The sequence below is a fragment of the Geospiza fortis genome, unplaced genomic scaffold (assembly GCF_000277835.1).
Source record: "Geospiza fortis unplaced genomic scaffold, GeoFor_1.0 scaffold130, whole genome shotgun sequence".
In the NCBI taxonomy this organism is placed as follows: Eukaryota; Metazoa; Chordata; class Aves; order Passeriformes; family Thraupidae; genus Geospiza; species Geospiza fortis.
Window position 1 is genome coordinate 16,652,206 of NW_005054300.1, and position 27,337 is coordinate 16,679,542.

General features: G+C 39.9%; 1 protein-coding gene across 1 annotated transcript in view; it reads right to left on the minus strand.

Annotated features, from left to right (window-relative positions):
* Positions 1–22,908, minus strand: part of RASGEF1A (RasGEF domain family member 1A) — a 46,989-nt gene extending 24,081 nt beyond the window's left edge. The window contains exon 1 of the mRNA XM_031063392.1: positions 22,852–22,908. Coding sequence (XP_030919252.1) covers positions 22,852–22,869 — 18 coding nt within the window. The 5' untranslated portion in view covers positions 22,870–22,908. The remainder of the gene's footprint in view (positions 1–22,851) is intronic.
* Positions 22,909–27,337: the final 4,429 nt, after the last annotated feature.

A 27,337-nucleotide genomic window follows, 5' to 3' on the forward strand; every position in this document is an offset into this window, starting at 1 on the left:
TTGTTTTTGGTTTGTTTGGCTTTCCCTTTTCTGTGTATTTTCCCCCTAGATACACGTTCTGCAGCCACCAGCCCGCCCGTCTCTCCGCGCTGCCCCCGCGTGTGCCGGGGCGCGGGGAGCGCTCCCGGGGCCGGGACGCGCTGCTCCGGGAGCGCGGCCGGCCAGCCCTGCCAGCTGATAATTGTTTTTATTCCTCTCTCAGTCGGAGTTTCTCTCTTCTGGATGCCTGAGCCAGTCTGATAGCCCTGGGCTTGTCCCGAGCCGCAGGGCTGGCGCGGGACCAGCCCCTGTTGTGTCACACACGGACACGCGTCCTGTCTAGAATCTGATCTCCCTTGGAAAGGCTCCGAGGTGCATCAGTCTGCCCCAGAGTCCCTCACCTGTACCCAGGAGCAGCTGAGGGCTGCCATCTTTTCAGCCTTTTCCCACACAAGCAAATCTTTCTTGTCCTTGACAATTTTACTTGATTTGGGATGGTTTAGAGCTTGCTACATTGTCTCCAGTCGTTATTTAGCTTTATTTTTGTTATTCAAATTACTTATTCAATTGCTGTGTTTCAATATGTAGCAGAAGGCTTCTTTAGTTTCCATGGTGATTAATGTAGGAAAAACCTTTTGGAAGTAGGTACGCCACTCTAGGTAGGTGGGCATGGCAGATGAATTTGGGTACATGCACGTACTCAGGAGTGTAAGGAACAGATTCATGATTGGTCACGATTTGAGGACAAGCACTGTCACCCATCCTAAATACACGTTAATTTTAGAAAGATATGTACTACTCATCTTTACTGCTTGCTTACTAAATTCCTTTTTGGCTTCCAAATTCTAACAGTTCTGCCATAGAGATTATTTTCCTTATTTAAAATTAGGTTTTCTTTTAAACAACTGCTAGAAAAGTCACGTCCCCCCCCAAGTCTGCTTTGCTGTCAGTCTCAATCCTGTCTCTTAGCTGTGCTCCACAACATTTAGAGTGTGCAGGTGCTGTAGCAGATCTGATGCCTGTTTATGGTGAGGCTTTGCTCAGCTACAGCCCCCTGCCTGCCTTGGACACCGAGCAGGTTCCAGGCAGCAGTCCTGGGCTGGAATCCAGGGGGTGGTGTCTGCACTGGCACTGTGTAATGGTCAGGTAAATGTAATGGTAACCCACAGAATGTGAGGGACAAGTTTTGTTAAGTCTTGTTCAAACATCTTGAAGTTCCTTATAAAAAGTTATTGAAAGCAGAAGGTAAGAACTTGTAGGCTTATGATAGTATTTCTTTCTGAATGCTATGAATATCTTTCAATACCTCATCTAGTATTTACAGCTACGAGCAACACCAGCAAGCCTGCAAATAACTATGCATGAAAAACAGGTATTGGATTTCATTCTGTTTCTGAGCTAATCTGTTTTCCAACCTTACTCAAACATTTGCTGAGACTTTTAGAAGAATATGTCATTAATCTTAGCAAAACATACCTAGTTAATTGAGCTCTAGTCACAGATTCAATCTGTTGTAAAAACAGCCTCTGATCTTTTTGTTTGTTTGGGGTTTTGTTGGTTTAGTGACATCAGAAATTATATCTGTCTTGTCAGTGGAACTAAGAAATGCAGGAATTAAGATAAAATTAAGGAAAATTATGCTAGCTAGGTATGCTCTCTCTTCTCTGTGGTGTTTTTCCATATTTCTCCATTCAGTAGTCCAGCGGAGTCTGTTTAGACTTTTTTCTATGTATATATTTCTTGTTTATATACATACCTAAGTATGTGTATATAAATGTTGGGAGGGTGTGTTAGGATAAAAGCTCAGTAAAATATCTTTTCCTTTCCTAGGATACATGATGCTTGGTTTTGGGGACAGTGTGTTGTGTAGTCTTGTTGGAAATGTAGTTTTTTCAAATTAGAGGAGCTGAAGGCCTAAATTCAGCTCGTACAGCATGTAGCAGATGAATCATATTATCATTTCATTTCCCCTTCTGCAAAGTGTGGATGATGACCTTTAGCTATCTATATTTTGTGTTGAAATCTGTTGATACAGAAACTCTCTGAGGTCTAATTGTTTTTGTAGTTATGTAAGTTCTGTTCCTCAGCAAATTGCTTGCATTTTGAAGATGCTTCCATCAGGCATTGCCTCATGTTGCTGGTGGGTGGACCCCAGAGCAGTTTAACCAGCAGCAGAGCCTGTTCTCATTCTGTGGCTTGCTTTTGAGGTGACACTGCTGTGGTTCCCTTGAGCTGGTCAGAGCAGCATCTTGCTGCAGAGTGAGTCAGCAGCAGCCACGCCGTGCCTGCCTCAACCTTCAAGGTTGCTTCAGCCTCTCTCCCACTGGCCAACATCGCCCTAACACATTCGATTACCGTGTGATTAATGACCTGGGTTGGCACGTGCAGTATTTGGGTTCTGTTCCTGCTTGTGCTCTGGACACTTGACTGACAAATTTTTTTAATCCCACTGTGCCCTCAGTATTCATCTGTGAGATGCTGATAAGGTATTTTCATGCTGTTGCACTTTGTATGTTTTTATATTTGGGCAGTAAGCTTTTGCTTTATTGTGTTGGGATACAGTTTCCCAGTACAGTTACATCTCCTCTTCAGTGGAAAATTGCTGGTCAATAGCTTGGTAAAAACATGGATTTTAGCAAAGGAAAATGGATGAAAATGAAGGAGAGATCAATTTGGGAGTGAAGATTATAAACAGAGTCAGGGAAGAAGAAATGTGAATTTTTTCTGCTGGCCTTAGATAACATTTTGGCAACAACTTGTTCAAATGTGCCTGTGTGTATAGTTAAAATGTAATTGTACTTAGGAAAAGTCAGTCATTACAAATGTCATTAATGCTGATCTGAGGCTATAAAGTCAATTATAAAGGGACTCTCCTAGAAATGCTGTCCTTGGAGCTTTCATTGTCAAGCTACTCAAGTCCCTCACTTGGTCACCTTCCACACAAGTCTGTTAATAATGAACATTTGGTTTCGTTTAACAGAGGATGTCAGCATGCTTTAAAGCCCCAGCATCTGCTTTGAAGGAAACAAAGAGGGACGAAGCCACAGAAATTGTCATTGAAAATGAACCTAATTGTGTATGGCATTGTTCATAGTTGATTAAATACCAACACAGGGTCGAGTTTTCATCTGTCCATTCCTACCCTTTTATGCACACAGTAAGATGAATACAGCACATTGCTTAGGTCTTTGAAGCACTGCTGGGTTTATGCTTAGCCTTGTTTCTAACTTGGAGGGGATGTCTGAACTGTTCCCCAGAGCTCTCTAGACCTCTTGCAAGTGGCCAGGGCATAGAGGGTGACAGTGTGTGCATGTTATATCCTCTTCCACTGGTGCATTGTACCCACAGAGCAGTGCAGAAACCCTGCAGCACAGTGTTCTCTTCTTGCCATTGTGGAAGGCTTTAAGGCATATACAGCCTGATACTGTCATTTGGAATTCAAAAAAGAATGCTCTATTAAAAATGGGTGTTACATTCATGGGTTTTATGGATTGATGGCCTTGGCTGTAGACTGAACCCTTTTATTTGGGTTTGAGATAAGGAATTTGTCCAGGAAATGCCATTAAATTCCACAAGTGTGGCCTTAAATAGGGCTTTTACATGGGCACATGTTAGTATGGATCATTTGTAAGACTTCATAATTTAAGGAGTAGAATGAGTTAGAGCTTCAAAGCCTCAGGTGGCTGTGTTCAAGGACCATTTGGGTTCTGGTCTTGTTCATAGGGCTGCACAAGTGTTCAAGGTTTCCTTGTTGCACACAAATTTTCAGATTTAAAAGCTGTTCTCAAACCACTTTTAGATGAATTTGAAGACTTCTAAATTTCAGAGGTTCATGCTGCACAATAACTTGATGGCACATTAATAACTTGGCAGCAGATGGGAGTGGGAGGAAAGAGTTTCAAATTGTGGTTCTGAACTGAGCAAAGCTTTATAAGCTTGAAGCAGGGTTGAGCATTCTAGCCAGCAGTCTTTGATTATTATTGACTATGTCTTTGTCTCCCTCTCTCTGACCTGGGGCATGAGGAATCTTTCCACATAATAGTTTTGTCTGAGCCAATGAGTATGGTAGCTTGAAAATGGCATTTTCCATTTTGAAAATGTTTTGCTGGAGGGGTCCTGACCAGCTCTACCCCTTAGGTATCCAGCAATTTTAAGAGCAAACCAAGATGAAAACACAGGAGCAACTTAAGATGTGGTTTGATGCTATGTCTGTTTTTAGTTCTGTCTGAAAGGGGAAACTGGTTGTGAAAATTCTGTTCTGTATCTGTGGAGAAAACTGTGTTTTCACTGGCATTAGCGCAGCTCTGTGACACCACTGAGAATAACTCTTTGCTGGGCAGGGTGAAACAGATTTTTCCCTGATGCTGTGTCCTGTAGCTCCCCCTTGGATTGAAAGGAAAGGTCTTCCCCAGGATTTAGAGAGGACATGGTGCTAATCCCCAGGTATTTTAGTGCCTCTGCCAAAATAACAGATTTAACATAACCTGACACGAGTTGCCTGTGTTACTGGTGTGTGGCTGTTAATTAACAACTGAGATTTTAATGGCTATTTTGGCGCTGCTGCCAAAGGAATTCCACTAGTCTGTTGGGTTCCTGGTTTTCATAGATACTTTAGTCATAGAAATCTGTAGTTTTTAGCAATTATCTTGCCTGCTGATTAAGATTTAAGGTACATTCAGTTGGGAAACAACTGGCTCAATCTGATTTGATTAAATAAAATACAAATATAAAAGGTTGGTACTTCTGCTTTGCATCAAGGATGTAACAAGAGATCCCTTACAGGAGTCTGAGGACCTCAGCTCTATAAAGGCAGAGGAGATTTAGTCAGAGTGAACTAAGGAAAAGATGTCAGAGAAAGATGGAGGCTGGGCCTGCTCTGCTTAAAGGAGCTGCTAGAACTTGTTATACATAAATGGCAATTTGTGTGTTTTCAGGAGCTGATGGAGCCATCTCACTTTTTTTTTAAAGAAAGGGTAGAAAAGGCACAAACCCCCCTATTTAACTGCTTTTAATGTTTGTGATTCAGTCTGATTTTGACTCCAGCAAGGAGTAACAGAGGCATGCTAATGTAATAGGCACTCTTTATATTAATTTTATCTCAGGTCTTTTAAAGTTGACTATTTAAAAACAACTGATATTCTCTTTTACATTGGGCTCAAGGTTGGGTTCAAGATGCAGGAGTTCTGGACTTATCCTAGCTAGTGTGTCCTTTACTTGCACATTCATGCTTGCTGTGGCACCAGCCATTCCAAGACCCTGCCACTGAGCAGAAAGGGAAAATGAATTATGCCAGGGAGGAAGCATGTACATACATCAGCAATTTGGTGCCCAGGGGAAGAAAAATCTGCATGTCTGCTGATGTCAATCTTCTTGATATGGTATTTTTGTAAATGCACGTGGGTTGCTATTTCTTTTTAACTAGCTCAACAAAAAATGAGCTTATTTTTAGTGTTGTAAGCTTCAGGGCATCACAATTAACAGATCAAAATTGCCAGTTTGATTAGTCAAACTTCTGTTTGCTTTAGCAGAAACTATGGCAGTGACATTGTTAGCATTCCCACAGGTATTTTGGAAGATTCATTACAATCAGTTATGGGATCCATTTTTTCTCCTTCAATTTTCATTCTCTGGTTCTACAGATTTCATTTTTGAGCTGATGGAGAGAAGTTCTGGGCTGATGAGCTCATTTGCAGTAACTCACCTGCAGCTGTATTAGCTTAAAAGCATTTCTATTAAACACATGATGTGTCTTGTCTTACCTGAATTACTGCAGGTAATTCAGTTCCAATGAGCATCTATTGCTTGGACTCCTTTTGCTGACACTGCCAAGAAGCTCATCAGCAGTTTTGGGGGGAGTTTTACAGTAGTCTGAAGTCTACTTGTTTTGCAGGGCTCTTAACTGCTGTTGGTTTAATTCTAATGCCTTTATTTGGAATAGAATCAAGGTGTGGTAGTCTTGACAGTATCTTGAGGGAAAATATATGGAGAAGTATTGCAAAAATAGTTAAATATGGTATAATTTTAGCAAAAGGCTGCCATTAAATTAAGTACTCAAAACTAATTTCTAAGGAAGCATTCTGATGACTAACAAGAGCCAGTGAACAAATGGATGAGCTCCTGAGCTTAATTAGTTTCATCTATAAGAACTTTTCTGTCACCTACAGTGATTTTTAGCATAGTTTGGGAAGGACTGACACTATCACACGACAAAGTTGTATTGAATTGGTGCTGGGTACTACAGAACAGAGGTTATTGTTCCATATATATGTATGTTTATCCTTTTTTACATATCCTAGGACACAGTCTCAGGCTATTCAGGCATAAGCTATTTAACCTGAAGCTCTAAAGTAGTATGGCTCTATGTGGCCAAATTTGCACTGGGTTAGGCTGAGGGCAGTTCTGCAGGTGAACAAACTCCCTGCTGTAGATACATAAATGTTGAAAGTAAAAAAATAAAATAAAAAAATAAATTATCTGTGTACTAGTGATATTGAGTGATCAATTACTTAATCTTCTGTTTTGCTAAAGCATCTTGACATGAATCAGTCAAAGAATTCACATGACTAAGCTACTTTGGCTCAAACCTTTATGAAAGTATCTTTATGAGGACATAAATGCAAGTGTACTACAAATAAAAGATTTACTGTCCTCCTGAAGCTTTTATTTTCCCTGTGGGCTGTGCCAGTCAAGCCACAATTCAAATAGCTGATGACGAAAAAACAATGTGCTCATTGAACCTGTTTGCTTTGACACTCACCTAAAAGTTTGCTAAGTCATAGGATAACAAGTTTCAATAATTTCTAGTTGCTTTTTTTTTTAGGGGCAGGTGGAGCATGTATATTTTTCGTCAGGAGGATATTATTGGATTTTTCACCCTTTTGTCTGCCTTTTTCAAGTTTGTTGTGCCAGAATTAAAAATCACTTAGTGAGGTTATTATTTTACTTAAATTTTACAATTGATACTGTTCTGCCTTCTTACCAGAGGAAGAATCAGATGGTGTGAAACAAACACAGTGAATCCAAGAGCCACGCATGTTTTGATGAGTCTGGATTTCAACCCTACAGCTGCTGCTGTGGCATGAAACAGATGTCATGTCAGCCAGCAACTTCAAAGGGGATTCCCTAGGCACGAGCATGTGGGAAACTTAAAACTGATCCTATTTCCCCTGGGGAAGCTTGTTCCTTCTGTCGCTCCCTTGTGTTCCCCGTTAGGCTCTGCTCTCTCACAGCAAAGCTGTGCACACCGTGGGCACGGCCCGGCTCCGTTCAGGTTTAGAGACTCGTGGTGAGATTGTCTGTGGGTGGATTTCTCTGTTTTGAGTTGTTTGTTTCGGGGTTTTTTGTTGTTGTTGTTTTTGACTTTTTATTTTCATTTGTGCAGGGATACCAAAGCTCCCTAAAATCCATGGTCACGTTAGTAAAACATTTTTTTAGACTAGATCTCAGAAATCTGTGATCTCTGTAGGAATTGGAAAGTATTGTACTGGTTTATGCTATTTTCCCTTCATTTCCTACTTTCTGAAGAACTTTTTTTTTCTCCAGAGCTAGACAAGGTACAAACAAGATGCAGATTATTGATACAGCTGAGGAGAGAAGCTGTAGAGATGTATGCTGGGTTTATAGAATGAATAGCTGTCACTAAGACATGGCTGCAGTAAATGTAATAAAGCACTAAATGGTGTTCAGAAGTGAGGTCTCCCCTTGCCTAGGAAAATATAGTCAGCTCTGTTATTTAGTTTTCTCTCTGTAAAGTTTTGAAACAAACAGACAGCACTCTACATACAAACTGTAAAATGTTATGTAAAGTTCATATACACATGCATTTCATAAAAACTAAAATATGTAACAAACATTTCAATTATTTTGGATAGCAAGAATGAAAACAATTTAAAAAATTATTTAGTTTCCCTGCCATCCTGTCCCTCCATGGTGCTTCTGTGTATCCTGAACTGATAGTTACCTACTGTTTGACTGATATTTGAGCTGGTGGTTTAAAGGTAAAGGCTTTCCATGTCTTGGCAGATTTCCTGGCCAGTCTATTCATAATGCCTTTAACTTTGCTAATTATATGAGATTTTTGGCGAGGTAGTACTCTCACACTTCTTTAAAATCTGTATACATGAAAAAAACTTCAAAGTGCCTTGCCCTCAAATGAAGCTGCTTAAGCATAATGACTTAACAGTGTTGCAGTACTGATTGTTAACTTGGGAATGTTCACTGAAAATCACATTGTTTTTCTTGTGTAGGAGACTAGTTCCCTATGAGTATTTTATAATTTCCTATTTTCTCACTTGGGCTCCCACAGAATATATGCATGGCAAAGACAAGCTAGAAATCCTAAACTTACAAGGCATCCCACTGGCAGCTGGTTCAGACCTAATAATACCAAAGTAAAAAATACAGCTTGTTTCACATGAAGTATTGCAAATGCATTAAGTTATTTAAGTAGTTATCTTTGCAAATTCTTTAATAAAATCTAGCCCAATTTCAATTAGGGAGACCTAAAACGCTCTCTTGTCTGTTTACAGCATAAATGCTTTATAGATTTACAAATCACAACCATTTTCTTCCTGATACTATATTCTACCAGTTCATCCTGTTCTAAGAATAATTGGGACCATAATATAAAACATTATATACAAAATCCTCCCATGATTACCCACCAGCCTGCATCAAATCCCCTTGATAAGAAGACTGAGGAATTTCTTGTCATATTATACTTTGTGCAGTCTAGGAAAGGGGATTTATCACATTGTAACTTGTACCATGTTCCTTATTGGATCTGCTGTTTCTCTGGGATAAAAATTCAGTGATGCTGGAGAAATTTGAGGCTGGAGAGGCACTCAAGTGTTGGCATTTTAAACACCTGTGTTGCAAATTGAGCAGAGTTTTGCTGCGTGTCCTTGGTAGATGAAACACCTACCCCCACTCACACCTACGTCTATTGAATAAAGAAGGGTTTGTTCAAGTGGAGCAGTTGCTTCTAGAAACAGAATTGTAATTTTAAAGCAAAAGAAGAAAAGCATTGAATATGCTTTTTATTGGTAGTTATTTTCTAAAGTAAATGAAAGTCTTGAATGGCCTTAGCATTGCATGATACATAATAGTTCATATTAGCTATTAATTAACTTTTGTAATGGATGTTCTATGAATTTGGTGAAACAGCTGCTTTATATTTTGCAGTTCTTAGTGAGTCTATTGAGCAAAATATTTTCTTCATTGTTGCTAAAGCTTTTTACTGCTACTAAAAATCTAGAGAACATTGATTGTTTTAAGTAATCATTTTTATAGTTTGCAAAATACTGGCAGACTTAAACTGAGGTTGGTGAAGGAAGGCAGGATTAACACAGGATTTCAACAAGGGCATCTGTAAATAACCATACAGAAACCGGGGCACAAACCATAAAAGATCATCTCTGGCCTGCTGTCTGCTACTCTTGTCAAAACTGTGAATAACAAGGCACTGAGCCTCAGTGCCAACCCCTCCCTAACTTGGCACTGCCCACATTTACACACAACTCTGGAGACAGCAAAGTCAAGGAAAACAGGTCTCTGATAAGAGTGCAAATCCAAAGAAGTAGCCACATATATCTCCCCATTCCTACAATCTGCACTATCATGATGATCACCTGAGCTCCACTATTCACAGAATCCACAAAATAAAGTAGAATTACAGGAATATAATGCAACAATGGAATGCTCACCCTACATCTTTTTCTGCAATGTAGCATAGACATCCAAGCAAAAATAACTTATCCAGCTATAGAAGCATTACTACTTGGAAGATTATTATTCTTTAATCAAAATGCTAGATTGTCAGGAAAATTTCCCAATGAATGGAAATAGCCTGCTTAGGCACCCTTTGATCTGAGCTGGTGCTTATCTCCATGTTGGCTGATGACACTTTCAAGATACGTGTCTTGCCTGGGTAGTGACTCCTAGGGTGCTATGGTAAATGACCAGATTTTGGCATGGTTATTTCTTAAAAAACCCTCCAAAAAAAACCAATTTCATAAGGAACTTCAGCTTCTAATTTTATCCTGGAAACATCAGAATTGCATCTGAAAACAGTTTATAACCTGTCACAAAACCCTGTCACAAAACCCTGATTTGACATGTGTTTTGTTAATTGAACTTCTGAGGTTGTGCAATTCCAAGGTGTCTGTTTAAGGAAGCAGTGTGGCTCACCTGGTTCACATATTCACAGCTAAGCTAAACTCTCATCTTTATTCTGTGCAGCACTGCCATTTCTACTAAAACTTAATCCATTATTCATAACTGCTTCTAATTTTGGCCCAACTTTGAACTGAAGATAATTGGAATGTCTCCAATTGTCTCGTATGTTCACACATCAAAGAGCATCAATTCAGAAGTTAGCATTGTTCTTTGGTGTATGTATGTGTGAGCTTTAAAGAGTGAGGAAATATTGTTTGGTTAGTGATATTGGGATATTCCACTGTTTTCTTTCAAAAGTAAATGATAATAAATTTATGATGCTAGGGAAGAGGTACCATAGGTTAGCATGTCCAATGCTGCAGATCTGAGTATTAGCACAAAACTTGTTAGAGGCAACAGAACTCATCTGAGTGATCCCAAGTGAAGGCTGATGGTTAGTGTTCTTAATCCCTCCTTCCCCTTTGGTGCTGCTTGTGATCACAAGTCTCTATTTTCATTACTGAGCAAAAGGACCTTTTTATTATAACTATTTTTCCTTCTTTTTCCTTCCTCTATATTGATACACTTGGTTCAAAGTCTGATTCTGCATGTATTTTGTGTTTTGAATGCAGATAAAAATTACTTCACCAAGAGCAAAAATTTAAAGATTTTGCTAATTTTTTTTTTAACTCTGGATATACTATCTCTGTAGAAGTGACTACTAATAGTGTACACACCTAGGAGCTCAAGCACTGAATCCAGCACAGCACTCCAAATGTTACAGCACTGAAGCTGCATCCCAGGTTGATGCACATACGAAGTACTTAGATTTATCTTGAAGTTGCCCATTCCGTTTCCTGCCAAGATCTCTGCTCAGTTTAGAAGATAAGCAAAGTTTTTACAGACCAGAATGGGTTGATATCTCTTCATTGGCAACAGATAAAAACTAGCAAAATACAGTTTGATCAGTGAGTTTTTGTCTTTTTCTCCAGATAAAAAAGTAACATTTTTTAGAAACAGCTAGCAGTCAATACAGTCCTCAAACCTGAGCTAAGTAATCTGCTCCCTTTTCTGATTGCTTTGAGGAGCATTCCTGTACAGCTATGGCAAATGTCCCAGCAGAATTTTTCATATCCTTTCAGTGATAATTTGTGCTCAGTTTTCAGCTGCAAAGGACTAAAAGAACATTTCAAGCCCACACAAAGTCTGACGAGAGCTCGTGACTGTCTGCAATTTGGAACAGCAGGCTGCATGTTCCCTGTTGCAGCAGGGAAGATGTCAGGATTAGGTTTATTTAGGTGTTTTTTTAGTATTATTAAAATACAGCTGATATCTACCAAAAAAAAATTGAAAACCATCAATTTTTTTTTAGTTCCATGCTAGCAGAATAAATAATTTTGTAAGATTATCAGAAAATAAGAGGTTAAGGGTTGATTGAATATGCAGTTTACTTCTTAACATGTTGGTGAATAATGAGAGAAAAATCAGCCCAGGAAAGGCATCACTCACCTTGTAAGCTTTTAACCCTTCCCCAAAGGCCTGTCCTGCATATCCCTTGAAGTCCCATGTTCAGCCACCAGTGTTTTTTGCTACTCATCTTTCCCTTCCCCTCCTCCAGCCATCTTTTTACCCCTTCCCCCCACTTCCTATTAAAAGGAAAGCTTCTGAGAGCTCATAAGTAACAGACTCATGCTTTCAATCAAAGGAGGGAGCTGAATAGCCTTGCACTCAGAGCCAGTTCGGCAGAGCTGGAGTCAGGGCCCCTTCATTAATGAGAAAGGAATCTGTGCACCTTCTGAAATCTTCCAGCACTCCCCCAAGCTGCCTGAGCCACACTGCTTGTGTTTCTCATAAACTTCCCCACTGTGACCACAGTTCCATTTCTCTCATTCTCTCCTCCATCTCTTGAAAACTAAATATGCAAAGGTAATTTCCCTGCTCTTGCTGGGTCCGTGATCTTTCTTTGCTCATTAGGAGATGCCATTTCAAATTAATGTATTTCCCTGCACCCTAAACCCTTGGTTTCGGTGAAAAAAAAAAGTTGGGCTTAGAATTTTGTGCAAGAAAACATAACATTTGCATCAGGCTGGCCAGACATCTGTGCAGTGCAGGTCCAAACACTGGTTTTGATTCTCAGGCTCAGTGGTTTCCACTGGCAGTTTTTTCACTCAAACATCTTGTTTCAGTTCACACCAGCTGAGTTTTCTCTTGAGTTTATAGGGGTTACAACAAACCCTGGAAATTCAAATGCAGAGCTCAACTGAAACAGCTCCTGTCCTTTCTTTTCAAACTACATTACCACTTAAGATGCTAAAATCATCCTTACCTACTGAAAATTACCTCAGGTTTGGTGAAAACCTCAGAAACCTAACATGGTACCTGCTTGGTTTGGGAATGTTTTATTAGCTTATGTATTAGCTCATTTTTAAACGAATTCTGTGTCATAAATATGAGTATGTACCACATCATTTTTGCTGTGTATCTATGCTGTTTGTAATGTGAAAGGAATAGTTACTGTCAATGAGGGAATGAAGGAGAATGAAGCAGTGGGGAAAGCCATCATGCATGATTTCTGGGAGAGGCACAGAGCAAGTGTCCAGTTGCTGTTCTGTGGATGGTCTTAATACTTTGGTTTGGGGAAAAATGGGTTGGTAGCACCCCTGCTATGATCACACTGGTGAATATAAGTGACTTTTCTTGTTACAGGTGTGGGGAAAGATGCATTGTATGCAGGAAGGTGAATTGAAAAGGAATGTGGGAGTTGATAAGAAATGATTGTTTTATAGGTGCAGTGTCACTGAGCAAAGGTTTAGGTTTTAATAGTGCCTTTGACATGAAGTAGTTTCAGTTCTCATTCTTATTTGGAAACAGTTATGCTCAAACTTGAGACTGAATAGCCAAATTCAGACTTCTTTTGGTCTTTAGATCCATTCCACATCAAGAGTTGTAATTTTCTATTAATGCATAACTGATAGTGAACCTTTTTCTGTTAGTCTCCTTGGTGGAACCATGCAGTATGACTTTTTTTACTAAGAAAGAGAAAACAGTTTTGATTGTTGAGTTGTGTTTGTTATTTTATATTGATGTTACACACAGCTCGAGGATAGAGTGACTGACTGAATCTGAAAATCTGAGCAAAAAGTACATAGAATTCCTGAATAAAAAAGAGCTATCTTGTCAAAACAAGCCCTGTGTGATAAAGATGACAGAGAAGAATAAGGAGGGAATGTACAACTGGAATACTGTCCATGGGATGTTAACTGCTGTGGGTGCTGATTGCTTGCTAATTTAAACAGATACTGTGAGTGCTCAGAACCAGGGCATCAAATGCTGGCAGTAGCTCTCTCTGCCTGACAATCATGTAAAAGAATAATTTTTGATTGGAATTAGAGATGTAGCTCTAAGATTATGGGCAAAACCAACTAGGTTTGCCTCTGCTCCCCTTCCACTTGGTTGTTGGGGTTTTTTTCATGCCTTTAGTAACTTCACTGAAAATTGACAATAATTGGGTCAGAACCCAGGGCTGAGGGGAGCAGCAGTGCTGTAGTAGTGAATTGAGCTGCTCATGCATCCCAAGGCCATGACTGCAGCAAGTGGCTGTGAACTGTGCCAAGCAGTGTCAGCTTGTTGTGACTGAGCCACTGGCACATGAGCAGACAGCAGCTGTTGCTGGTGCCAGCAGTGAATGTCCCCAAGGCTCCATGGCTGTGCCCATGCCTGCCCTTCCAGCTGCTGGGGGGCAGTGCCTGCTGCAGGCTCCTGTGCAGCAGTAGAGGGGCAGAGAGTGCTTCTTCTCTCCAGACTTGGTTTTACATTAAATAGCAGGCTTTCTCTCCTTCCATCATCTCAGGGCAGAGCAGGGTGCTGCTGCCTGCTGGGCTGTGCCATGCTGGGCTGTGCCATGCTGGGCTGTGCCCTCTGAGTGCTCTGGGACCCAGCCCCAGCGCGGGCTCTGGCCTCCCTCACCTGCCTGGGCAGCTCAGCCTCCCTGCCCAGCCCCACAGCCCAGAGCTGCCCAGTTGGCTCTGCCCCCTCAGTCCTACCTGCTCCTCTCTGCCTTTGCAAAATGAAGAAATCAAAGTTTAAGGTGTAAGACTCCTCCTCTCTCATTGCTTGGTACCAGTACTGCTTTGGAATGTAGCCAGTACTGCCTTGTGCTTGAAAGAGGCCACTCTGGGTTGTCTCTGCCAGCAGATCTGTCCCGAGGGCTTGGTGTGTGTCCCTGTGCTCCAGGAGTGCCATGGTGCCCTGCTGTGCCAAAGCCAGGCAGAGAGGGGGCCTGGCTGCAGCCCCTGAGCTCTCTGTTGCCTTGGGGAGCCTGGGGAAGGCAGATATGGATCAGCTGTCCTGGCCCATGCTCTTGGTGAATTGTGGGCTGGAAGGACAGCCTGGCTGGCCCCCACCTTTCTCTAGTTTCTTCCTTGCCCAGTGCCATCTGAACATTTGACTTCCACTCTGCAGCATTGCTTGGCCTCAGCCCTCTGGAAGCACAGGGATTGTTTGAGTCCCCCTGGTGCAATGACCTGCTTTCTTCAGGATTTTTCCAGTTAGGCTCACTAGGAAGAACAAAACTCCCAGACACAGCTGAAGCTCCTTGCAGTGATTAAAACTTGTGCATTGCAGTAACAGCAAATGGCATGAGAAATTTCAAGGGCTGCTTGATCGTGAACTGTTCCCTGCAGATGTGCCCAGAAGAAGTTTATTTAAAACTTGTGCTCCTATTTCAGTTTTCTGAGAGGAGCATTCAGGCTCTATTAAATTCTGCCAAATAGAAAATAAATTAAGTTTTAGTGTCATCCATCTTCTGTATTCTTATGATTTTAGAATTGATTAAAAACTTCTTTAACGTAACAGAGCCTGCTCTGAATTTTTCAGGTAGGCAAAGAGTGTGATCCTTTGAATTATTTAAGGCTGTGCTAGAACAGTTACCTGTTTACTTTTCTATTGCTACTAAATTTCAGAAAAGGCTAAGAGGGGTAAAAATGATCTTTGTTTTTTCATACAAAACATCTCTGCAAGTCCCACATTTGCCCCACAGGAAGCACCATCCTTAAACCAATTTAAATTTGGGGCTGTAAGCCCAGAGCCTTCTGGTTTGTCACTGCTGAGGTTAACGAGTCAAGGGTCATGGCATTAATCAGTGACTATGGTGCAGAACAGAGCTGCTAAACCTGTGGTGAAATTTGAGCTTGCTGCCATGGGAACAGAGTGGGGAAGGCAGCATTTGGGGAGAGCCAGCCTCACCCTGCCAGGGGCAGAACTGGGCAAGGGCACCTCTGCCTGGAGCGCTGCTTTGGTGCTGATTGCATCTGTGTGTGTGGGCATGCTGCAGGTAACCTTAATTTATGGATTTTCCTCTATCCTTTAACAAGTCTGCTGGAGCCTGTGCCCTAAAAATTAATGTCAGTCAGCACATACCTGTTATTGGTCTGAGTGGTGAGAAAGTACCAGAGAGTAAGGGCAAACTCCACAACCCCTGATGTTATCTTAATCCAGTGGTGACTGATGGCCTAAATTCTTCTTTACTTAGTTCATAAGTTTTTATTAGCACAAACAACCCTTAAAGAAAGGAGCTGTTAGCAATCTGTAGAGCTTTTACAGTACAGTCCCGAGTCATGATACTGGAAGGTGCAGGGCAGATGTAATGCCTGTCAATTTTTTATTATTAATTACAAGAGAGGACTATTTCATGCACATTCTCCCTTTCTTTCATGCAGTCAGACAGCCTGACTTCTTCATTTTTATTGTTTAATTTTTGATCAAAACAGGAAGATGCTGCTTTTGTTAAGAAATCTATCTAAATTAATATGTTGTTATTTCTTTCTTTAGAATACACAAATCAAATTTCATGGTGTCATTCAAAGCAGAGAATCTTTTCTCCTGGGTATCACCAGTCTACAGGGAAAATTATTGCACTTTAATATAATTCCTGAAACATTAATCATAGAGACTATAGTTTTGCAAGAGGTGAAGCTTTAGTTGTTTACAGTCTGTTAAGCTATTTATTTATTGTGTGTTCCCACTCCTCCCTTAAGACCTTCAGAAATGAAAAATACAAGGGCATAGCAGTTCCTTTTCTCATTTAAGTATGCAAACATGGTTTTCAGAGCTCTTTTTTCTGTGGCAAAAGCAAGGTCAGAAGATAATATAAAACAATGTATCTAAACTAGATTCTGCTTATAATTTGAAAGCATTCAGTACTCAAATATGCATGGATGCCCCATGGCATAAGGCAGAGAAACCTGGTAGTTGTTTTAATTTGTCCCCAGTCCCTGGCCATAGACCTGGGCACCCTGCAGAGGTAACTTGGGTCTGGTCACAGCCCACCTTAGTGCGCTTCCTGCAGCTTTGCTGGCTTAGCTTGCCCATCTACTCCACGGAGTGCAGCATTATTCTTCTCATTTCAAGTGTCTATCAGAGCCAGTGATAGATGTCCAGCTCTGTGTTTGCAGACACCAGCAGGTGAAATAAAGCTGCCCTCAGTGTAGTAGAGCTGTTCTAGTTTACTTTCAAACATCCAGTTTGGCTAAAAGGGTTGCATGGATTACTGAGATTTACAGTACCAGTTCTAGGATTCAGTTACTCTGTCTTGTAAGGAAGGCTAGTACTTGAATTAAAAAAAAGCAACATGCATTTCTCTTATTGGTTGGTGGCACAAGCAGTAATGGGATGCCTATTGCTGATGATAAACACGTACAGTCCCTGGAAACAAATTAAATTTTGTCCAGACTATTTCTACATGGGATTTTCCTAACTTCTTGCCTTTTGGTGGATAATTTGTATTTCTTTTGCAGATTATATTTATTTCAAAACCTTTTTCTCATTAAAAAAATAAAATTAAAACATATCAGAAAAATCAGACTTATTTTCAGTCTTCTATTTTTCACTGTCACTTTCCCAAACTATTTCCTTCCTCAAGGGATTTAAATATATTAACTTCTAAATACATAGGCAGTTTCTCTCCTTCTGTTTCTTTTCTTTTCAAGGGATTTATTTTTTCTCAGTGCCTGTAAGGCTGGAGCCCTGGAGATTTGAAGCCTCTTTCATCCTCCAAAATGTCAGCAGTTTCAAAGAAGTGAGTTCCTGTACACTTCTGACATGCTCTGAAATACTTTTCAGACTTGGCTTGGGAGCTCTTTCTCTGCAGGTGAGAGGCAGTGTGGGTAGGAGACACCTTTATACCTTAGACTCTGGATGAAACAATCACCAGGGAGAGGAAAGCACCCTGACACAAGCCAGCTGTGCACAGTCCAAATGACTGACAAAAATTTTGCATCTTCACCTTCTTCCATATGAAGTTTGCACAGTATCAAACTCATAGAGCTGAGAGCCAGCTTTAGGGTGTCTTGGCTTTCTGTTCCTCTGGTGGGAAGGCACATTAGAAACCATCAAACAAAACCAGTGGTGTCAAGTCCATTTCTGTCAGCCTGTGATCTGCACAGAGCAAGAGCTCTCAGCCTTCAGCTAAGGTTTCTTCTTTCTGGGTTGCAAAGTACCAGGTGGCAGCGCTGGAGATGGGCTTAGGCTTGTGTGCAGGACTGCAGTGCATCTCGTGGTTAGAGCAGAAGGTGCTGGGGAGTGAAGGGAAGTGGGGAATGGAAATGAAATCCTCTTCCTGGTAAGCAAAGCCAGCAGTGGTAGTGAAGAGGCCAGCAATTGATAGGGCAGGAGAGGAATGTAATTACTGCTGCCAAAGGCAGCTGGGCCATGTATTGGATTAGCATGGAGAAGGGATCGAGGCAGGGCACATGGACCTGCTGGGGCAGCAGCAGGAGGGCTGGGGGAGCTGGGAGAGTAGTGCATGTAAGGAGGGAATGTAGAAAAGAGGGTGAAGAAGTAGGAACACAGAAGTGGGACAAGGTCTGTTTGACACTGAAGCTATTTAAAACTTCTGAAAAGTGGTTTTCCCCACGCATGTGTACTCTGTGTTACTTTGAGGAAGGAAGGGTTCTTCCCATGTTAATATGAATGAAAGATTTCAGTGCAAATGTCCTCTTAGATTTTTGTCACATATATGTGGGCAAAAATAAATGGCCATGGGGTTTTGTAAAAAAAAATATGTGTGTGCAACTAAAATATCTGTTTAATTTATTTTTCTTTATAATTCTATATTATCATTGAGGAATGGTTACTTTTTCCTTTTGGCTTGTGCTCAGCATTTCATTATTTTAGAATGTGTGAAGAGTACGGCTGTTGTATCACTTGGTTAATGCCTTAAGCAAGGGCAAAAGTGTAACATAATTAGGAGATATTGTTTGATAATGCAGCAAGGGATCTTCTGAACATTTTTATTTGGGTGATGAACTGTACCCTTTCAAAGAAAAAGCCTTCTAGTTCTGGCTGAAACCTCCTCCCACAATTTTTAGCCCTTAAAGCATAAAAAATTGATCCACTATTCCTGGACAATCCTCAAAATATTGCTTTTTTTACATCCTCAAGGTCCAAACCATAGTTTTTTGATGTAATAGCTGTTATTACATCTTAATTAAAGTCTGCACAGTAATAACCTACAGGAAAGATTTTGCAGAGCATGAAGATATATTGTGTGAATTTATTGGGGCTTGGAGTAATATTTATGGGTATAGATAGATGAATCTCATTCAATTTAAATATCCTAGAGTGTATTTAAAGCAAGTTTATTTAAAATAAATCCATAATCAAGTATTATTCTTTCTCTGTACATTCTTAATTTTTGAAGTCTTTTTCAATGCAAATTTAATTGCTTGTCAAATCTTTCAGTAATATTAAAAAAAAATTCTATTATAAAAGTACCTGGAAATATATTAAGAGAAATTCTGCTCCTTTTTTTTCTGAGTGAAAAAAAGAATGACTAGTTTAAGAGCAGGGTGGGAGAGTTTCTAGGACTTAAAGGAATCTTAGCAGTCGTGAAAAGGATCATGCAGCAACCTAGAATATGTATTTTCATATGTATGTTTAAGAGATAACATTTTATATAGAAGAAAGTCTTAGATGTCTTTTTTTCCCCCTCTTGATATGTTTTTTCTACTCCCATGGAAATAAAACAAGCATCTACATGCAGTGTCCTGGCATGCTAAAGTGGAATGAAATACACAGTTCTTGTTCTGCTTAGTTTTGCTTTATCCTTCAAAGCATACAACAATCAAATTTGGATGCTCTTGTTTTGTGAGGCCTGGAGGTTTCCAGGTTACTACAGGGTGTAATTTTCTGCCAGGGTGTTACTGAGTGAGACAGATGTGCTCCAGCTTCCTCACTGCCAATAGGAATGTTTATTTTACTTATGGGATACTAATTGCTGAGCTGTCCTGTTCCCAAAGCTGTGTGAAGATGAGGAGAAGGAGGGAACACATAGAAGAAAGGCAAATTCAAACCATAGGTTTGGTGCTGTCAGAGGGAGTGGGTGTTATATGTGGGAGGTAAAGGTGTAGGTAAAAGGAGTGACATTTACTGAACTTATTGCTCAGGCTCCTTGTGGTTCAGCTGTGCCTACTGATGGTATTTGTAAAGCAGCCCACATGTGAAAGAGAAAAATCTGACCTAGCATTGAAAAAAGGTTAAAAAAATTAGAAATCTCCAACTTTTATACTGTCTAAATCTAAAAATATATTTGGCAGTTAAGAGTAGTCCTTTTTTCCTTTGGAACTATCAGATCTGTCCCATACAAAGCCTATATCAACACAGAGCATGTATTATATTAGAAGCATTTAATGCCAGTAAGTAAAGCCTGTTGAAAACATCAGAGCAGGTGTAGGGGTCTTTAGCTATTAACTACTATGATTACTTGGGTGCCATATGTCTCAGCTGTGCTGCTCTCTGAACTGGATCTTCAGCTGTCCTGCATGAGTGAAACATCTAAACTAAACATGGCATGGGAGACAATTGATACAAGGTTTGCTGCACAGACAGCAAGCCAATCTGCTCTTTATTTACTCTTTAAAATTTTGATAGGGAAAATTAGCTAGGCAGCACTTTGACCATGTTGTTATTTACTCCAGTGAAAGAAATGAAAATATTTGGTGGGTTATTTTCATGCCATTAAGCTCCTGAAGGCTGACTACTGTGAAGGAGATAATGTAATATGTAGTTGTCAAGTTTGGGATTAATGTATCAGGATGCATAGTTAGTAAAAATCAGCACTTGTCACATCTGGGGGAGTCCCATGAGCTATAACCATCTTGAACATCTCTATTGTTCCAGTCGTTTTCAATTTTGTTTCCCACTCTGCAGAATTTCCCAGGAGATGTGATGGGTCAGTAGCAGGCCAAAGATGGGCTTCAGACCTAATCTAATCAATATTGTGACAAAGGTAATGAAAGAAACGATGTCACCTTGGAATCCCAGCAGGTTTTATCAGCTTTGCCCCTAATGGGATGTGACAGCCAGGCTGATCTGTGTCTCCTTAGGACAGGACAGAAGTTGTGCAAGGGCTGCTGCAAGGGTGGCTGTGTGACAAAAGGCAACCCAAGTCCATGACAATTGCAGCTAAAGGTTGAAACCAGGGATCCTTAGAAATTAAAGCATTAAATAACTGTTTTGATCACCTTCACTTTCAAGTGAACCATTCAGGCATTTATTATATTTTCAGTTCCTCTAATACGTTATCTGCGTTAAAAACCAGTAACTTGCTCTGTTTCAATGGGAATGCTCTGAAGCTGCTTTCACAAATTAGAAAGCAGTAGCCACTGTCTTTATATGTAGTCCAAGCAAAGCACTTTCACTCCAGCTCTTTGTAATATTTTTTAATTTTATTTTTAACTGCTCCTTTTTGCAGTCACATACAATAAAACAATTTGTCTCCCAGTATGTGACTTTTGCATGAGGCTAAAGTCAATGATTACTTTTTTCCTGGGATTTCCTCCCTTACCCTAAGTGTAGTGCTACCTTGGTAGACTTCACTGATGCATTCTGGTGCACAATCTCAAATTTTAGTGTCCTTCTAGTTTTGTAACAGCAGCTTTGCTAAAAATTGTTTTTATGCTAACTTAATTTTCTGTGATCAGGGTTGTACATATTATTAAAACTGGCAAGTTTCCACCCTTAATTCTTATGATTAATCTTTCTTTGATGAGGGTTCAACTACTCCCCTCATCTGTTGCCTTTATAGGTTCTCTGCTCTTAAGTGTTGGCCCCATACTGTGATGCTCTTTCTAAAAAGTTATTCTTGAGGCATTTACTTGCTTTGTCTCTTTAACTTCCCCCTCAAGATGAATGGCAATTACTGTCAAAATGTTCTCATGCATAGAAATCCTGTGACATGTAGATCTCTTGCATATCTGGAAAGCTGCAGAGATATTACTAAAGTAGCTATCAGTGTTGAACAAAAGTTCTTGAATATTATTTCGTCTCATTGGGAAATTAACCTTTAAAGTTTCCTGTGAAAAGTTACCAAATTCTTCTCCATACATATGATTTTTTAATATGAAAACATATGTCTTAGCCTTTAATGTAAGACCAAGTTGTTTCTCAATCTCATTTTCAATTATTAAAGTTTTCTATATGAGGATTTCCCTAAATTGCCTTGATATGTAAATAGTGGAGCAAAGCTGCCTTATGCTTTTTACTAATCCTGCAATTATATTCTGTAGAGCCTTTTTACTTTCCTTAATATGAAACTAAACCGTCCTCTCACCTACTCCTTTACATAACCAATGCACTAAGAATTATGGACATGACAGCTAAATCCAGCTTTTAAATCCCAGGCACAGTAGCTGTGTGCTGTTGCTGCTCAGTGTTTCTTTCTAATAAGCTGTACGTGGTGCAATATCTTATTAGTTAATTTGAAAATCGTTTCTCAAGGGATTTCAAGTCTTATGTGCATCAGGTCCCTACCAATCCACTTAAAGCTTAAATGCACCAGAGAAACTTAGCCCAGAATTGGATCTTATTTGTTGCAGCAGAAATCTTTACTTCCCTGTAAAGTACTATGAGTATTTTTGATGTAGCAGAAGTTAAAATGAAGACATCTCTTTGCAATTTTTTTGAAAATAAAACCTATTTTTTTATCTTAGAGAAAATATTTTTTATTCTGTTGCATAAGGTAACAGAAGGTCCAGGTTGCAAAGCAAACATCTGGTTACTCTTGAAATTTCAGCATTGCTGTTTAACTTGGAAAAAGAGGGACTGAGAGACATCTTCGGGAAAAAGTACCCATCTTTGCTGCAAATGTGAAACTTGATTACTGATGTTCTGGAAAGCATCACTTGAGTTTGGGAGGGGCTGACTCCAAAAGACAAATTCAAACATCTCTGCAAGTTAACTTTGATTCTGTATTTATGATGCAGTGCCCTGCATCAATTTAAACCTGCCTAGACTGAAACTGTCTCACTCATTTGAGGCTATGTTTCTGCCTCTTCTCTTACTCCCCTCCAGAGGAGAAAAGAGTTCACGTAGCACAGTAACATGAAACATCTTTTTCCATTTCTCAACACCTACGTTGCATAAAGCTACCACCACCTAGTCTTCCTCCTGGGTGGTATCAATTGGTTACAAGTGATCTAATCATGACCTAATGCCCAGAATGGCAGTGAACTTATAACCTGCATCACAACTTTAAACTTGTAGCATAACCTTCAATAACTGTGTCCCGCATGGCTGCGCGCCCATGGGCGGTTGAGCTCTGTCATAGCCGGCACAGAGTCACTGTCACTGCAGCTTTCCTGCAGCTGTCCGTGGCTCCAGGAAAGAACTCCAGCAGAGTGTGGAGCGGACAGAGGAGCCCATGTGGCTGTGCACACTTACCTGGCTCTCCAGGACCATGTTGTCCGCCAGCAGAGCCGGTCCCCGCTCGGTGCCGCCGCCGGAGCCGGGAAGAAAGCGAAAGTGCAGCGGGAGGGGCTGCCCGAGAGGAAATTCTGAGTCTCAGCCTCCGTTACGTAGTGTCATGGGCCGGGCACCGACCGGGGACTTCCATCCCTGCCGCCCCTGAGCCCCAGCGAGAGCAGCGCTGCTCCGCGGCTCCCTCTGCCTTTGGGGTTATGGGAATTGGCAGGGCGGTTCAGAGCAGTGCGCTGATGTGGTGAAGGAAATGAAGCAGGTTCTGGGCATTCCTTACTGGCTGATTTCTTATATCACTGCTGCTAAAATTACAAAAAAACCCCCTGTTGTGGTGTAGTATGAGTTAATTTGTTGTTTTCCGGAGTTTTCTGTTGATTTGGGGTTTTTAGCAGTTTTGTTTTGGTTTTCTTTTTAATATAAAATTCCTACAGAGCTACCTAGAAACTGTTTACAATGTATTCTAATGGAAATCTGACAGCTGGGAACTAACACTCTGGAATTAAACTTGTTGACTTTATTTTGTTTTATATATATAAATTTTTGTTTGACCTTTCTTTTTTTTGTACTTGATTTTTGCATAATAATGTCCAATGCATACTAGAAATTCTTCAGAAGCTCACTTAAATCATACAGCAAGAATTGTAGATGTATTCTGTTTGGAGACCTGAATCAGTAATAATAAGAAATGAGAGATTCTCTCCATTCCATATATGCCTACAGTGTAAAATCTTCCAAGCAGAGGCAAATCAGTAAATAGTGAAAGCAACAATCTGGGTAGGTAATTTAGTTTGTAGTCACTGAAGACTTCATGTTAGTGGTGAGTTGGGTTTGGATTTGTGTAAAAGTATAGAAATTTTAATAAGGATGTAGAAATAAGAAGATTGGGGAAACAGAACCGTTGATAAAGAATGAGGAAGAAAGCAGAGGTGATGGCAAAAGACAATGACATAACTTTATGGAAATGGAACTGACATTTATTTACAGGAAATGTGACGGAACAGTTTAGAATGGGAAGGTGAGAAGTTAGGGATGTGATTATATGCTAGTAGAATACTTTTTGGAAGAGGTTAGTAAAATACACTTAATTTAGGCTTGCAGAGGATGAGGTTTCTGCAATGGATGCTACTGATGGATAAAAGTGGTTTGACTTCACCAAGTGATGTGTGTTTAGATGAGATCTGAGAAGTGGATGACCGAGGGGCACAGAATGAGTCCCATAATCAGAGGTTCATCTGAAGCCACAGAAGGGAAGGATGGGAGGGACAGGGGAGTGTGTTTTGACAGCAAATATCAACAATATGGAATTTTACAATGAGCTGTTATTGCAGTGTGCTTGTCTGCATTTCCTAGTGCACAGTTTGGCTTAACATAGTTCCAAGAGACATTTTTCTGCTCTCTAATGTCTGAACTAAATTTTATTCAAGTCTAAGACTGCCCAATGTGATTGCTGAACAATACAAATCTCTAACTATAAATTATCCTACACCGGTGCTTTCAAATTTAAAAAAAAATCTTTTATGTAAGACTCATATAAAGTAAAATAATACTTACTTTGCATTTCTTTATAGCAGCTTTGCACAGTGGTTCTGCCATCCAGCCTTTCCCAGTGGGTGGAATTCCAGCTATTTCACTCTATGATTTTTGTCATGTGTCTTGCCTCCTTCCCCTTAAAATGAGGGGTGCAATGGATTACTATTAGAACACACTGCTAATTTGCACTGAAAATGCATTGTAGCATCAGAATAAAATTTGACATACATATTTTCAGAGATGGGAGTATCATAAGAAGGAAATAGGACAAATTATGGTATACAAAGAAAGGGAAAAGGCAGAATATTAAATACTAGGTGCCAAGAGAAAGGCAATAGGAAGAGTTTGAAGGGTTAAACCACCCCACCTAAAATCCACCAGCAATTTTTAATAGTCACATTTTTTAATAGTGACAGAAATTTTTAAATAGTCATTAAGAAGTTTTTTCTAGCAAAATACTAATATTTGTGTTGCTAAGTTGACTAGTCATTAAACTGTTTCACAAAAAAACCTGGAATTGAGAATTTTATTCCTTAGTGCAGTTATGATCATAGAAGAAGATGAGATCTTTTTTTCCTTCTTGAAAAGTACTATCACAGCATAAAGAAAAATGACAGCACAATCATATTTCCTCAGGATGATGGATATGCCCCTAATGATAAATGTTTAAATGTGACATAAAAATAAAGAATATGAAGAAACTGGCAGCTATTCTGTTGACACCTAAGGTAGAATGGATTGAAGAGAATCCAGGTTTGAGCTGTTCAAAGACACACTGTAGTTATTGTAAACACAGAGATATTCACCACAGAACAACTTGAAAACCATCTTGTAGACTTTTAGTAGGACCTGCATTTTTTTTTCCTTTTTTCCTTTTTCTTTCTACAGGAAATTCGTTGTTGCTGCATTACTAAGCTTAACTTTATGTTGTGATATAATACTGCTGATTTGGGTGCAGTTTGTCATTTCAAGGCTTTTGTTTTCTTTTTTCCTGAATGTGAAATTAAACCAGAGCTGTGAGCATCCTGACTGGCACCAGCCACGTGGGGCTGCTACAGCTGAAGCTCTTTGATTTCAGCCATGGCACTAACCTGAGCTGTTCTCAGAGCAGGTATTTCTTTAGCACTGAGACCTCTACCTTTTACAAATCTGAATTACTTGCTGGAATTAAATATAGAGGGAACCTGACAAACAAGCAGAATAAGCACACAAAACTTATTTCTGTTGAAAATTGGACTAAAAATGACACTTATTTGCCCAAAAGCATAGTATGTTGCTGAATGTATAAATACTTACACCAGGTAGGGTAGGTGTCAGTTATGAGCATGATTATGGCTTTATGGCCATAAGGAATTAGGGACTAATCGTCATATACTTGTACTTTCAAGCCTGAATTATCCAGAGTGTTTTGATGTTATAAATGAATTTTGTTTTCAGTTAGTACTTGATCCAACTCTTAGCTTAAGCCAACTTTTAAATAACTTTTAGGCAGGGTCTCTGTATTCTTAATTGAATTCTGAGTTAATTTTAATTCAAAATAAAAGTTTTCAAAGCAAAATCTTATTTTGCTTTGAAAAATCAATTAGATTTTCATCATCAAAACAGAAGGAAAGATAGGAAGCAAACAAGAAATATCAAAAATGCATTTTTGAGTTGGACGTACATTCTTCTCTTTCATGAGATGAAAGATTTTTATGTGTTGATAATATCATTGAAAAAATGCTACTCCCCTTCCTTTTGGTACTGAAGTGAAAATGTTGGGGTTTTTCTGGTTTTGTGTTTGTTTGTGGTTCTTTTTAAACCCTACGTGTGTTCCAGATTAAGGAGAGCTTTTCCAACAGTTATGAGGATGAACATGGCTTCTCTATAAATATTAGGAAACCTTCTGGCAGGCCTTCCAAGCTCTGCTGCAGATGCTATCAGAACCTAGAGCAGCAGGAGCAGACAGTTGTGATTAATTTTGGCTTTTAGTAAACCTGGTTACCAGGGGGCCACTACGTTAATGTAGCTTCTATGTCAAGACGGGGGTTTTTTTCAGTAAAGTAGTGCATGTGCTTTAAATGTGCTTTAAGTGCCAAAAGCATTCTAAGGCAAAGTTTGTCTTGCCTTCCAACACTAGCAGGATGTGCTTGGCATTGTGCTAGGCACAGGTTTGGATGCAATCAGTGCTTACTCTCTCTCCTTGTTCAGCTTCTTGCTATATCACCCTTGATTGCGGGGGGAGGTGGATGTACCCATATAGGGTTAAAGTAGGCTGTGGCTTCAAAACCCTGCAGACAGGCAGCTTCCCCTTTTTTGTAAAGAGAGCAGCTTCCTGCTGGCACTGACACTGCAGAGTGGAAACCCCCACCCCTCCCGGAGTGTTGCGTAGTGGAACCTACAGCAAGTGTAAAAACATAATGGTATGTCTAATTTTGGCAAAGTGGGAAACTACCGAAAGTGGGAGTAAAAAAGTTCTCATGGGGTCTTTTCATCATTCACCCAGTTACTTGTATACAAGGATGTGGAGGCGAAGAGAAAAAAGCTGATACAATCCCATAGAAACCACAGAATTTTGAGGACATTTTTGCAAAACTTGTTATTAGAGGATATAACACTTAGGTCTCTTCTGCACAATCTTTGTTGGGATATTATGATAATACTGATGATGCCCCAAATTTATTTTTTCACTATTTGAGAGCTGTTTATTGGTGAGCTCAAGTGGTTTTGTTTTTTCCTAATGTAAAAACCTTTCTATGCTGCTGGCTTTGAATTAGAAGCACTACACTTCCCTAGAAAGCTGTAAGAGTGCTGTTGATCAAAAGATGGGTTAGATTGTAATTCATATTTCTGATTTTGTGAACACACACATGGGCTTCTTTTGCCATTGGAAGTCACTGACTTTGGAAGGAGTCATTTGTTTTGCCTCAATTTTTGGTGT